Source organism: Aquarana catesbeiana, linkage group LG01 (assembly GCF_042186555.1).
Source record: "Aquarana catesbeiana isolate 2022-GZ linkage group LG01, ASM4218655v1, whole genome shotgun sequence".
Lineage (NCBI taxonomy): Eukaryota > Metazoa > Chordata > Amphibia > Anura > Ranidae > Aquarana > Aquarana catesbeiana.
In genome coordinates this window covers 330,980,486-330,995,217 of record NC_133324.1, presented here as the reverse complement: position 1 = coordinate 330,995,217, position 14,732 = coordinate 330,980,486, and the positions used below count along the sequence as shown (strand labels likewise).

The 14,732-nt window shown below is 39.0% G+C and overlaps 1 protein-coding gene across 1 annotated transcript; it reads left to right on the top strand.

The window, feature by feature from the left end:
* Positions 1-466: 466 nt before the first annotated feature.
* LOC141111927 (olfactory receptor 5V1-like) lies at positions 467-1,450 on the top strand. The gene has a single exon (XM_073604186.1). The coding sequence runs from the start codon at positions 467-469 to the stop codon at positions 1,448-1,450; it is 984 nt and encodes a 327-aa protein (XP_073460287.1).
* Positions 1,451-14,732: the final 13,282 nt, after the last annotated feature.

The window sequence follows — 14,732 nt, the reverse complement described above, 5'->3', positions numbered from 1 at the left end:
AACAGAAGTGTGAGTGCCCAAAGATGCAAGGCTCTCGTGGACATTGCTGGATCGAGAGGGGGCTCAGGTAAATATTGGGGGGGGGGCTGCTGCACACAGAAGGTTTTTTACCTTCATGCACAGAATGCATGAAGGTAAAAAAGTGTGCCTTTACAACCACTGTAATTATATATTTTTATTCTGTATTCCAAAGGCTGTTTTGTTTTTTTTTTAACATGTGACCAGCAGCAGGGGACTAGAAGCTCCTTCTACTTATGTTTCCCTGCAGTCAGGTTGGGAAAGATCTGGGTCATATGACAGCTGTATATCAATTAGGAAAAGCGTACTTAGATTTTTTTTTATTAAAATAATTACAGTGCCATCGTCCACATACAGAAACAGAAGGGGCATTGTAAATTAAGCAGTGTGTTTTTAGTATCCCTTTAATAACAGTAATTTCTTGTTCATTAGACCAGTGGACCCTACAATGACTTGGTGGAACTGGACATCAGATGCAGATTTCATTTTGGCTGGTTTATCTAGTGATGAAAGAATTCAGAAATGTATGTTTGTGATATTCCTTCTTTTCTACCTGATATCACTGTGTGGAAATTTCACCATCATAGTTACAATATGGTCAGAACATAAACTACACAAGCCTATGTACTTCTTCCTGGGAAACTTATCATTTCTGGACATCTGCTATTCTTCAGTAACTGTGCCCAAGTTGTTGTTGGGTCTGGCAGGGGGCAGTTCACAGATCTCATACAGAGGGTGTATGGCCCAGCTTTATTTCTATGTCTCGTGCTGCAGCACAGAATGTTTGCTGCTTTCGATAATGGGCTTTGACAGATATGTGGCTATATGCGACCCTATGCACTACACCATAATAATGAACAAACAAAAGTGTCTCCAGCTGGTTGCAGGTCTTTGGCTTGTTGGCTTTACAACATCAGTTATACACACTATTTTCACAGCTCGGTTGCCATACTGTAATTCACACAGGATCTCTCATTTCTTCTGTGATATTCCACCAATGCTTCAGCTGGCATGCTCTGACACTTTTCTTAACAAAATTCTAATCCTCACAGCAGGAGGATTTTTAGGGCTCAGCTCCTTTTTTCTCACCCTGGTATCCTATATCCAAATCATTTTAACCATTTTAAAAATACGAAGTAACATTGGCAGAAGAAGAGCATTTTCCACTTGTGCTTCTCATTTAATGGTGGTCAGCATCTTCTTTGGAAGCATCAGTTTCATGTACATGAGGCCAACCTCTAGCTATTCTTTAAAACAAGACCAGCTAGTATCACTTCTGTATGCTGTTGTCACTCCTGCACTTAATCCAGTTATCTACACTCTAAGGAATGAGGAGGTCAAATTTGCTCTTAAAAAGAAAATAAATCAAAGGTTAAATTCTACATATTTATGGAAACATTATGTCTTAGCTTTCTTTAAAGAGTTTGGCTGATCTGTTATCTTTCAATGAATCGTTTCCCTTAATAAAATTTCCTCAAAATCAGTTCATTTCACTTGTGAATTAATGTTGATGCTCGGCTCCACGTGCGTGCCCCCTTCACCAAAGGTAGCATTACTTACAGCTGGGTGAGGATAACATGACCTATACTAAATGTACATTTGTTTGACATTTCTTTTTATTGTTTTTATTTCCAAGTACATGGAAATGCCTCAATATTGTTTACCATTGACATTTTGTTAACTGTTTGTTAATTGTGTAACTATATAATCTTCTAAAATGATTAATGTTCTTTAAACCTCTATAGTAAAAATGTATTGCAATTTAAAAATCCTTTTATTGTGATTTATTTGGAAACACTTCTCTTTTTCGTTTACTTAATTGACCTCACCAGATTTCATGACATGGTTGGAATATCTTGGTAGCTGCATGGCCTAAATCAGGGCTTTCCCAGTCAATTTGTTAAACATTGCAAAAACTCGTAACACTGAGCTAGTAATATTGCCAGTGCTAATTAGTATAAAACCTACAAATTACCTATTTATTTATTTATTTCAGGTACTTATATAGCGCCATCAATTTATGCAGCGCTTTACATATACATTGTACATTCACATCAGTCCCTACCCTCAAGGAGCTTACAATCTAAGGTCCCTAACTCACATTCATACATACTGGGGACAATTTAGACAGGATCCAATTAACCTACCAGCATGTCTTTGGAGTGTGGGAGGAAACCGGAGTACCCGGAGGAAACCCACACAGGCAGAGGGAGAACATCCAAACTCCAGGCAGGTAGTGTCATGGTTGGGATTCGAACCAGCGACCCTTCTAACTGCTAGGCGAAAGTGCTATCCACTACACCACTGTGCCGCTTAATTGAGGATGTATATTACCTTTTATCAATAATACTACAGAAAAGCTATTTTTCTAATAGACAGTCATTATATTCTTGGAACTAAAATAGCAGCAGCTGCAGAAGATTAATCTATTAGATTAAAGTGATATTAAAGTCTTGTATTTTTTTGTTAAAAATAGCAAACATGTTATACTTACCTGCTCTGTTGCAGTGGTTTTGCACAGAGCAGCCCCGATCCTCCTTTTCTCGGATCCCCCGCCGATGCTCCTGTCCCCTCCCTCCTGCCCCCACAGCAAGCAGCTTGTGACACTGCTCTGTGTGTCCATTCAGACACGGTGCCGTGACTCAGCTCCACCCCCTCCCTCTCCTCATTGGTTTCCTGACTTTAATTGACAGCAGCGGGGGCCAATGGTACCCGCTGCTGTGTCTCAGCCAATGAGGAAGGAGAGTCCCAACAGCAGAGGCTCTCATGCAACATTGCTGGATCAAGATGGGGCTCGGGTAAGTTCTAGGAGGGCTGAGGAGGGCTGCTGCACACTGAAGGTTTTTTATCTTAATACATAGAGCCTTTAGAACCACTTTATCTATAATCTAGATAATCTATAGCATTGTAAGTATTATACTGTATATACAGTATCTCACAAAAGTGAGTACACCCCTCACATTTTTGTAAATATTTTATTATATCTTTTCATGTGACAACACTGAAGAAATGACACTTTGCTACAATGTAAAGTAGTGAGTGTACAGCTTGTATAACAGTGTAAATTTGCTGTCCCCTCAAAATAACTCAACACACAGCTATTAATGTCTAAACCACTGGCAACAAAAGTTAGTAAACCCCTAAGTGAAAATGTCCAAATTGGGCCCAAAGTGTCAATATTTTGTGTGGCCACCATTATGTTCCAGTACTGCCTTAACCCTCTTGGACATGACGTACAACCGGAGCTTCACAGATTGCCACTGGAGTCTTCCACTTCCGTTTGAGGATGCCCCACAGATGCTCAATAGGGTTTAGGTCTGTAGACATGCTTGGCCAGTCCATCACCTTTACCCTCAGCTTCTTTGGCAAGGCAGTGGTCATCTTGGAGGTGTGTTTGGGGTCGTTATCATGTTGGAATACTGCCCTGCGGCCCAGTCCCTAAAGGGAGGGGATCATACTCTGCTTCAGTATGTCACAGCACATGTTGGCATTCATGGTTCCCTCAATGAACTGTAGCTCCCCAGTGCCGGCAAGCACTCATGCAGCCCCGGACCATGCCACTCCCACCGCCATGCTTGACTGCAGGCAAGACACACTTGTCATTGTATTACTATAGTGAAATAAGTGCGCTAAATAAACTAATCTAATGTGTACTATTAATTAATTAAGGTAGATGACAGAGCCGCACCATTTAGACCTTAAACAGTATTAATTATATAATACCAAAGGGCATAAGATAGTCCTAGATGGATATATGCATCAAGTCCAAATATTGTACTGACATAAGTGAAAGAAACTGGTGTAAATGAAAAACCGTCACAGAGTGATTATCTTCCTCATTGAACTTGGTTCGATAGATGATATAACTTCACCCTGGGTTTGTTCACTGTTTCACCGTATGATCAGTTTATGCACTTCTCCAGTATTTAGTTTCATTCATGCAATCAAATGAAAGGATATAATTGCACAATGAACCATACCATTCTAATAATCTCCTTGCCGGATGTAAATAAATGCACTCACTTGTATGCTACACAACACTAGCGCATAGAGCAGTCAGCCGTTCACCGCGATCTCTCTCCTCACACCGTGCTGTGTGTACCAATCAGGCACATCAGATGATATCACTGGCTCCTCCCGACGCGTAGCGTCACATGTCACATGACTTTATCAAGGGTAGCCATGTGACAGCCAGACTCCATACTTATAGTGGTTATAGCGTGCCGGTTGCCATAGTGACTTCGGTGGTCATTGGAACATCATACTGATTCTGCGCTTTTACTTTATTAAATAAAACAACTCACATCAAGTTTATTTAATAATCATTTGGGACAATAAGAACCTATCTATAAAATTTTAAAATATTAGTAGATCCAAATAAAATAAAATACTGCTTCATCCATTGGTAACAATAGGATATTTCTTTTTTTCTCCCTCCAGTGGTCACAAACTAGATTGCAGTTTATGAGCTTTAACACATATATAAATATAGATAAAGTAATGCCACATATTTGTTAATATTGCCATATATTCCATATTTAAGAGCATCTAATAGTTCAAATTTTTTCTATGAGTCTAGATATATAATAACATTTATAAAATATATATAGAAAAATAAAAAATACATTTTTATGTGAAAAAATATTTTTGTAAAAAATATACAATTATTCTATTAAAATATTAAAATATTAAAAATCAGAAATAAAACAATTAAGATCACAGTCGATATTTAAGCCTTTAGGGGTAAGGGTGTCTATTTCGAATATCCATCTGGATTCGCTTTTGCTAAGTTCTCTTACTTTATTGCTCCCCCTCCAATGAGGCTTATATCTATCTATGGCCCAAAATTTAAGCGACGTAGGATCCTTATTATGGTGGGAAGTGACGTGATACACTGTGTTTTGGGAAGCCATTCTTAATGTTCTGTATATGTTCTCTTAATCGCTTCCACATGGGGCGTTTGGTCCTCCCTATATATTGCAATGAAAATGAACATTGCAACATATTTACAACCCCTTCAGTTCTGCAGGAAATAAAATCTTGAATCTTATACTCCTTGTCTGTACTGGTAGATACAAAACTGGTACATTTCTGACCTCCGAAGTTTGTGTTTTGACACGCAAAACATCTTTTACAGAGAAAAAATCATTTTCCCTGAAAAAAAGATAATTCATTTGATCTTTTTGGGGGGTCCATGATGTTTTTGGCTATCTTGTCCCTAAGGGTAGGTGCCTTTCTGTAAACAAAATAAGGGCTATCAGGTAATATAGTATTCAGATGTTTATCCGCCTTAAGATGTGCCCAATGCTTGGTGATGATCTGTTCCACTTCTTTATGCTGGGTATTGTAATTGAATATAAGAGGGATGGCACAAAATTTAGAGGTTTCCTTTTCTTTATCTTGGATCAGTGAGTTCCTTGGGATTCGGTATACTTCTTTTATTTTCTCTTCAATGAAATCTTCATTGTAACCATTCATTATGAATCTTTTTCCCAATACTTTTGCCTGTTCCAAATAGGTGCTATCATCTGAACAATTCCTTCTGAGACGTACCATTTGGCCCTTTGGAATGTTTATTAGCCATGGGTCACAGTGACAGCTATCCACTGGGATATAGCTGTTTCTTTCCACTCGCTTGAAGAAGGTTTTTGTATTTATGGAGTTCTCCTCCAATTGTATTATTAGATCCAGGAAGTGTATCATGTTATTGCTAATCTCATAGGTCAGTTTAATATTATTCTGATTATTATTTAATTTGTCAAAAAATCTAATCAGGCTATCTTCATCTCCTTTTAATATCAAGATGCAATCATCAATGAATCTACTGTACAGAATTAGATCATCTGGTACATCCGAATAAATCACTTGCTCCTCCCATTTGGCCATGAATGTATTGGCAACACTAGGTACATATTTGGCACCCATTCCTATACCGTTTAGTTGTCTATAGTATTCATCATTATGCAAAAAATAGTTATGCTGTAGTCCATACGCCAAGCACCTTAGGATAAACCGTTTTTGTTTGGAAATAAGGCTGCTATATTTATCCATAGCCCATTTTGTGGCCGCGATAGCATCTTCGTGATTTATTATAGTATACAGTGATGATACATCAGCTGTAGCTATAAGATATTTACATTCTGATCTGAATTCCACATTTTTTAATATCTGTATTAGATGTTTAGTGTCCCTCAAATATGAGACTGTTTGGGGTACTAAGGGTTTTAATAAATTTATCCACATACTGACCTATTCTTGCATTTATGGACTGGATCCCATTTATAATGGGTCTTCCTGGGGGGTGTTTTTGATTTTTATGAACCTTTGGAACAGTGTAAATTATTGGGATCCTGCATGTTTCAGGTACCAGATATTTTGCTTCCTTTTTAGTTAAAATATTTTTCATACATCCCTTGGATATTAACTCTGATAGTTCTTTTTTGTATTCCTTAGTTGGATTGCTCTTTAATTTAATATAGGTATTAACATCATTCAGTTGATCTTGCAATTCCTTATAGTAATAATCTTTGGACAATACCACGATTGCTCCCCCTTTATCCGCAGGTCTAATTATGATTTGTTTATTTTCTTTCAGTTCCTTGATTCCTTTTTTGATACTTCGTTGTTTGTTTGTTGTGACTGATAATCATTAGTATCTCTCAAATACTTCCTCTTCAAGTGAGTGGAAAGAAACAGCTATATCCCAGTGGATAGCTGTCACTATGACCCATGGCTAATAAACATTCCAAAGGGCCAAATGGTACGTCTCAGAAGGAATTGTTCAGATGATAGCACCTATTTGGAACAGGCAAAAGTATTGGGAAAAAGATTTATAATGAACGGTTACAATGAAGATTTCATTGAAGAGAAAATAAAAGAAGTATACCGAATCCCAAGGAACACACTGATCTAAGATAAAGAAAAGGAAACCTCTAAATTTTGTGCCATCCCTCTTATATTCAATTACAATACCCAGCATAAAGAAGTGGAACAGATCATCACCAAGCATTGGGCACTCCTTAAGGCAGATAAACATCTGAATACTATATTACCTGATAGGCCTTATTTTGTTTACAGAAAGGCACCTACCCTTAGGGACAAGATAGCCAAAAACATCATGGACCCCCCAAAAAGATCAAATGATTTATGTTTTTTTCAGGGAAAAGGATTTTTTCCCTGTAAAAGATGTTTCGCGTATCAAAACACAAACTTCGGAAGTCAGAAATGTACCAGTTTTGTATCTACCAGCACAGACAAGAAGTATAAGATTCAAGATTTTATTTCCTGCAGAACTGAAGGGGTTGTATATATGTTGCAATGTTCGTGTTCATTGCAATATATAGGGAGGATCAAACGCCCCATGTGGAAGCGATTAAGAGAACATATACAGAACATTAAGAATGGCTTCCCAAAACACAGTGTATCACGTCACTTCACTTCCCACCATAATAAGGATCCTACGTCGCTTAAATTTTGGGCTATAGATAGATATAAGCTTCATTGAAGGGGGAGCAATAAAGTAAGAGAACTTAGCAAAAGCGAATCCAGATGGATATTCGAATAGACACCCTTACCCCTAAAGGCTTAAATATCTACTTTGATCTTAATTGTTTTATTTCTGATTTTTAATATTTTAACAGAATAATTGTATATTTTTTACAAAAATATTTTTTCACATAAAAAAAATGTTTTTTATTTTTCTATATATATTTTATAAATGTTATTGTATATCTAGACTCATAGAAAAAATTTGAACTATTAGATGCTCTTAAATATGGAATATATGGCAATATTAACAAATGTGTGGCATTACTTTATCTATATTGTCAAAGTAATGTTGTTTTCATCCTTATAACACATACAGAATGTGGTCATATACAAAATAGATGTTAGTTTACAGGAGATTGCATATCCTATACATAATGATTAATACATGGTGTCATTAAAGAAAATGTATTATATTTATTCAAATATTTTATTATATAAATGGGACTGTGTATGGCAAGAAAATTCATATGCCCCAAATCTTTTAGAATAAATTTGGGTGCCCCCTGTTCTCAAAGGTCAATTTATAGAGAGGAGATTATTATTGAGCATTTTATCCTGAAGAAGATTGACAGGAGACAGGAGACAGCATACAGTACATTTATCACTGTGTATTTTTCTATTTTAATAGTTCCATTGCTTTTTCCAACTCTTTAAAAGTTTCAGTGGACAGATTGGCTTGCATACACATTATATTATCCATTTTTGAGTCAATCACAAAGAATTAAGTCAATCACAAAAAACAAAACTCTTGTTGGTTAGTAGAAATACAGCTAGTGTAGAGATCCTGTCCTATGCAGTAGTGTCCCTAGCACAAATTTACATTTGACACTTTTCTTTTGAGGGGGGGGGGGCGAGCGGATGCCTGGTTTTGATAGGTACCTGCTCCCCCACTTCCAGTCGTATTGCTGCAGCGATCCAAGTGGAAGTTCTAGGACATATCACAGGTTCCAGAAGACTGCGGGACCATTCGCAAAGCACAGCGTAGCTCGCGTATTCGCAGTGGGAAGTCAGCTGTGTAGCCACAAGGCTTTACTGCTGGTTTCCCTTAGTTAAGATGCCGAAGAATTGGCTCAGGTGAGGACAGTAATGGATCCTGGTGCCTTTTCATTAAAATTCAGCAGCTACAGTATTTGTAGCTGCTGACTTTAATAATTTTTTTTTGGGGGTGGGACTGGAGCTCTTCTTTAAATTACCTCACCAGAATTCATGACATAGTTTGAATGCCTTGGTAGCTGCATGTCCTAAGCCCGGGCCTTCCCGGTATTGTTTGGAGGACTTTATTTGATCACAATAATCATTGAATAATTTATAGTGCATGGATGTTCACTCTAATGAATACTTTATATTATTGAATCAGCACTGTAATTATTATTTTATTATAATACTTAGGGGTTTATATTTATTTATAGCTGCTGGTTTATTTCACAGTTTTGCAATATACTTTTCTCGCAATTTATTATAGCCATCAGCGCGGAAGGTTTTATTCAATAATTCTTCCAATAGATATATTTTATTTATGTGAAAAAATAGCATATCCACCTCTGGGTAATATGTATAGGAACTTAAAAATATTCTGAAATAAAATAACAGATAAGTAAAATCAATTCATGCAACTTATACTGTATATGGTTTTATCAGCATTTGCTCAGAAAGGGAGTTGGTTACTTCTGTCTTGCATACAAACAGCTTCCAGAGAGAGTGCATCTAAAAATATAATCATTGCAATATGGAATATATTGTAGTTATTTAACTATGGAACGATTTCCAAGTCAAACGAAAAAAAATAGGTGCTGCTTCTTCATCTTCTAATCCTTGGCAATGTTCCAGTTCAAGCTGGTGCCGTGATCACTGCCCCAGGTTTCATCTTTTCCCTTGCAGTGTCCTATGGAGCCATCTATGCATGCAGGGACTAGAGCTCTGTCTCCCTACACTTTGTGCATCAAAGAAATAAACAGCCCCATAGCCTAGGATGGCAGAGCACTCAGCTGATGCTCCCCTCTCCAAACTCAATGGAGACTGCACTATCCACCCTTTCCTGCGAAGACCATTAGTTCAGGGAAGCAGCCCTGAGAGAGCAGGAGCCAGTGGCCTTGAAAAGTACACTGGGGTAATAATTTTAACAAATAGTTTACTGGAGAATGTTTATTTTATTGTTCTTAATATGTTAAGATAAAAAAAAAGTTGAGGGTATAATATTACTGTGTAATCTTTAGTCATTGATGTTACTGTATAGTTTGTCTTTAGGATTGACATAAAACAAGTGGCTTTTGCAGTGCAAAAAAACACAGTTACACTTTTGTTGAAAGTTTTCAACAAGTTTTGATAGAGTGAACTATGTGGGTCTGGCATACAGAAATGCAGTCAGGTCCATAAATATTGGGACATCAACACAATTCTAATCTTTTTGGCTCTATACACCACCATAATGGATTTGAAATGCAACAAATAAGATGTGCTTTAACTGCAGACTTTCAGCTTTTATTTGAGGGTATTTACATCCAAATCAGGTGAACGGTGTAGGAATTACAACAGTTTGTATATGTGCCTCCCACTTTTTAATGGGGCAATTGGCTGCTCAGCGGTTCCAGGGCCAGGTGTGTGTTATTCCCTCATTATCCCATTTACAAGGAGCAGATAAAAGGTCCAGAGTTCATTTCAAGTGTGCTATTTGCATTTGGAATCTGTTGCTGTCAACTCTCAATATGAGATCCAAAGAGCTGTCACTATCAGTGAAGCAAGCCATCATTAGGCTGAAAAAACAAAACAAACCCATGAGAGAGATAGCAAAAACATTAGGTATGGCCAAATCAACTGTTTGGAACATCCTTAAAAAGAAAGAACGCGAAGGTGAGCTCAGCAACACCAAAAGACTCGGAAGACCACGGAAAACAACTGTGGTGGATGAAAGAAGAATTCTTTCCCTGGTGAAGAAAACACCCTTCACAACAGTTGGCCAGATCAAGAACACTCTCCAGGAGGTAGGTGTATGTGTGTCAAAGTCAACAATCAAGAGAAGACTTCACCAGAGTGAATACAGAGGGTTCACCACAAGATGTAAACCATTGGTGAGCCTCAAAAACAGGAAGGTCAGATTAGAATTTTCCAAACAACATCTAAAAAAGCCTTCACAGTTCTGGAACAACATCCTATGGACAGATGAGACCAAGATCAACTTGTACCAGAGTGATGGGAAGAGAAGAGTATGGAAAAGGAAAGGAACTGCTCATGATCCAAAGCATACCACCTCATCAGTGAAGCATGGTGGCGGTAGTGTCATGGCGTGGGCATGTATGGCTGCCAATGGAACTGGTTCTCTTGTATTTATTGATGATGTGACTGCTGACAAAAGCAGCAGGATGAATTCTGAAGTGTTTCAGGCAATATTATCTGCTCATATTCAGCAAAATGCTTCAGAACTCATTGGACGGCGTTTCACAGTGCAGATGGACAATGACCCGAAGCATACTGCGAAAGCAACCAAAGTTTTTTTAAGGGAAAGAAGTGGAATGTTATGCAATGGCCAAGTCAATTACCTGACCTGAATCCGATTGAACATGCATTTCACTTGCTGGAGACAAAACTGAAGGGAAGATGCCCCAAGAATAAGCAGGAACTGAAGACAGTTGCAGTAGAGGCCTGGCAGAGCATTACCAGAGATGAAACCCAGCGTCTGGTGATGTCTATGCGTTCCAGACTTTAGGCTGTAATTGACTGCAAAAGATTTGCAACTAAGTATTAAAAAGTGAAAGTTTGATGGATGATTGTTAATCTGTCCCATTACTTTTGGTCCCTTAAAAAGTGGGAGGCACATGTACAAACTGTTGTAATTCCTACACCGTTCACCTGATTTGGATGCAAATACCCTCAAATTAAAGCTGAAAGTCTGCAGTTGTATCTTGTTTGTTTCATTTCAAATCCATTGTGGTGGTGTATAGAGCCAAAAAGATTAGAATTGTGTCAATGTCCCAATATTTATGGACCTGACTGTAAATAGATGATTAGGTGATCTTCTAAACAGACCCATTGAGCTCACATTTTAAAAACACAGCCACGTGTCTCACACTCTCGTGAGTATAATGCTGCGTACACACGAGCGGACCGGACTCCGTCGGACAATTAGACCGTGTGTGGGCTCCAGCGGACTTTTTTTTCCCAAAAGTCTGACGGTCCTAGAAACAAAACATGTTTCAAATATTTCTGACGGACTCGAGTCCGGTCGAAAAGTCAGCTCGTCTGTATGCTAGTCCAATGGACAAAAACCGACGCAAGGGCAGCTATTGGCTACTGGCTATGAACTTCCTTATTTTAGTCCGGTCATACGTCATCACGTACGAATCCGTTGTACTTTGGTTGATCGTGTGTAGGCAAGTTCGTTCATTCGAAAGTCCGTCGGAAAGTCGGTCGAAAAGTCCGCCGGACCTAGTCCGTCGAAAAGTTTGCCCGTGTGTATGCGGCATAAGAAACACTGCAGCGAAATGCTGTGGGCGGTAATTATTTTTTCTCATTAAACATTTTATTGGTATCCAAAAGGGTTTGGTAAAATGGTACAAAATACAGTATATTACAGTATATCTGAGTCCAAAAGTTTAATTTTTACATGTGGTATTTTTGCATTTTTATATACAGTATATGATCTAATAGCCCTTGTCTATCAACAGGTTACATGGTGATAAATGTTACGATAAATATTATTTAAATATGGTTCCATTTAAGTCAGGTGCAGAACTAAAAGGTCCTAAAAAACCTCCAAAGTGGTCAGTTGGGCTGACACGCACAATCCAACTTCTCTGTCTGCAACAGTTCCATAAACATGCAGGTTAAGCTCAGCCAAGCATTTATGTTTTAGTTATGGATGTGGGGATGAAAATCACTGACAGGGTACCTCAAATGCTGGTTTATCCAGGAAACATAACAATGATCATCCAACAGGAGAAATCACTATTTGACTGATATCTGTTTGTCTGGCAAATTTCTACTGCTCCAAAAAATGAAAGTGTTGCCAAAAAACAACTTTATCAGGTTTCTACCATCTTTATCTTAGAGCAAGGATAGACAAAGGATTTACCAAGCAATGCTTTTCTTATGTCAGTACAGTTATACTTGCAACAATTCCAGGAAATTATACTGAACGGTCCAGATTTAGACTGACAATAAACCGAAGTTTTCCAATCATCCAGTGACAGTCTTATGTCTATAGGCAGAAGCCTAGCCAAACTCCCCCTATTGACAGATTTCGAGTGACATAGAGGCCGAGAGTGATTGTTCCTATAAAATGATTGTCATTGTTTCCCCCAAAATAGGCTGGGACTGGAAACCTGGTGAGACTAGAGACACTTAAGAGTATTTAAGTGTATGAGGGTTGATTTCACGGATGCGGATGTAAACAGTGGAGGGGGCAATGGCAATCATGCTGAGGTATTTAAGCTGCTTATAGGGGGAGTTTCTAGATAAGTTTAGGTTAGGAGGTCTAGGAAAAGTGGACTAGCATACTTTTTACTAAATGTGTCTGTAGGAGCTTAAGATGAAAGGGATCCCACACTCCTGCACAGTCAGGAGCACCGGATCTTCACAGTCACACAGAGTCAGAGAACAGTCCGGAGCTTTGTTTTTGTTGTTTATTGGGGGGTTAACAACTTGGATAGGGATGGGAGATTATGGGATGCCCACTTGACTTGAAAAAGATCTTCAGGGACACCTTCTTTAGCCTTCCACCTGCACACACTTTGTTCCTTTCTTCTTCTGTACAGCTCTTGCTGGTTCACTGTTGGTGGAACTGACAGGCCCCTTGTCAGTTTGGCAGTAACCCATTATAGGCAGGAACTAAAAGTTCCTTAAAAGTAGCACAATTGGAGTGAAACAGCTTCCCCTGTGGCCACTGATCCCAGCACCACTTCTTCAGGCAATGCCAACCAGCCTGGCTACATCTGCCCCTTTCACAAGCCCTCCTGGTTGCCTCTCTACACCAATCTTCCCAACTGACTGACTGCCCACCCAGCAGGGTCTTAGGAGATCTCCCAGGGAAAGGATAAAAGACTTAAGCACACCGCTGTCTTCAAGGAAGACTGGCTACAAGTGGCATCTTTCCACCTTGTTAATCCTCAACAGTGTTGAGCTACTCACTCTGTGCTCTCTTGCTTCTGTGTCTCCAAGAAAGCCTCTTTCCTTTGTGTTTTTGACAGGATCCTTCCTGCACTCGAGCCCTGGCCCAAAGCAGGTCACCCCCAGACTAGGAGGTACCCCTCAGGGCCACCTGAATCTCCTCAACACTGAATCTCCATCTTCTACCCAACCGCTCCTGCTCGCATGGCCCATGACTATTTATGAGGTTGTCTCCACCCCCTGCCAGCCCACCACAGGGGATAGCCTGAGGCCTCATAAATATATATGGCAGCTCCTCCTAACACCTGCCCTCTAATTCTAGAAGATTCTCCAACCTTCCAGACCAGGAGGAGATATCAGGGGGATCTGCCAAGATGAGTCATCCAGCCCTGGCTTCTAATAACTCTGACCTAATTCCATGACTCAGGTTATTCCTGGCCTGCAATATGCTTATCTCCTACACTCACTTCTAGCAAACACTAGAGGGTGCTACATGTCCTTTAAAGGGAACCTCTGAGGATAGAATAAGAGGCCTTTTTAATTGCTTCATCCAGTTACTTCACAATATCATTGAAATGATACTCCTCCATTTCTACGTGCTTTTGGCTCCTCATACATGTCTGCAACAGCAATTTCAGAGAGTTAGAACCTGAATATCACTTTTATCTCCTTGCTGGAAAAATATGGAAGAATAAATAGGGAGGTAGACATTGTTCATGCCATATGCTAATCTTTATCTTTACCTATATACTGATATTCCTTTATCTTTATTTCTATGTGTACTGTATGTGCTGTATATACTTTTTATGTTTTCAGTATTAAGATTATACCGATCCAGCATCCTCAGATATCCTATAGGTTTTTGGGAGACCGAATTCCCTGGGCTTGGTGAGACCAATTCAGTGGTCTTCTCAGTCGGTAAGAAGAATACAAACTCACCTCGGGTGTTCAGCTTCTTTGGATGAGGGATCCTATGTCACGACTTGTTTTGTTGGAATATTCACTGGCTAATTTCCTTTTTGCAAGACTATTGGGACTTATTCAGCTTCTCACATTGGAACTTTGCC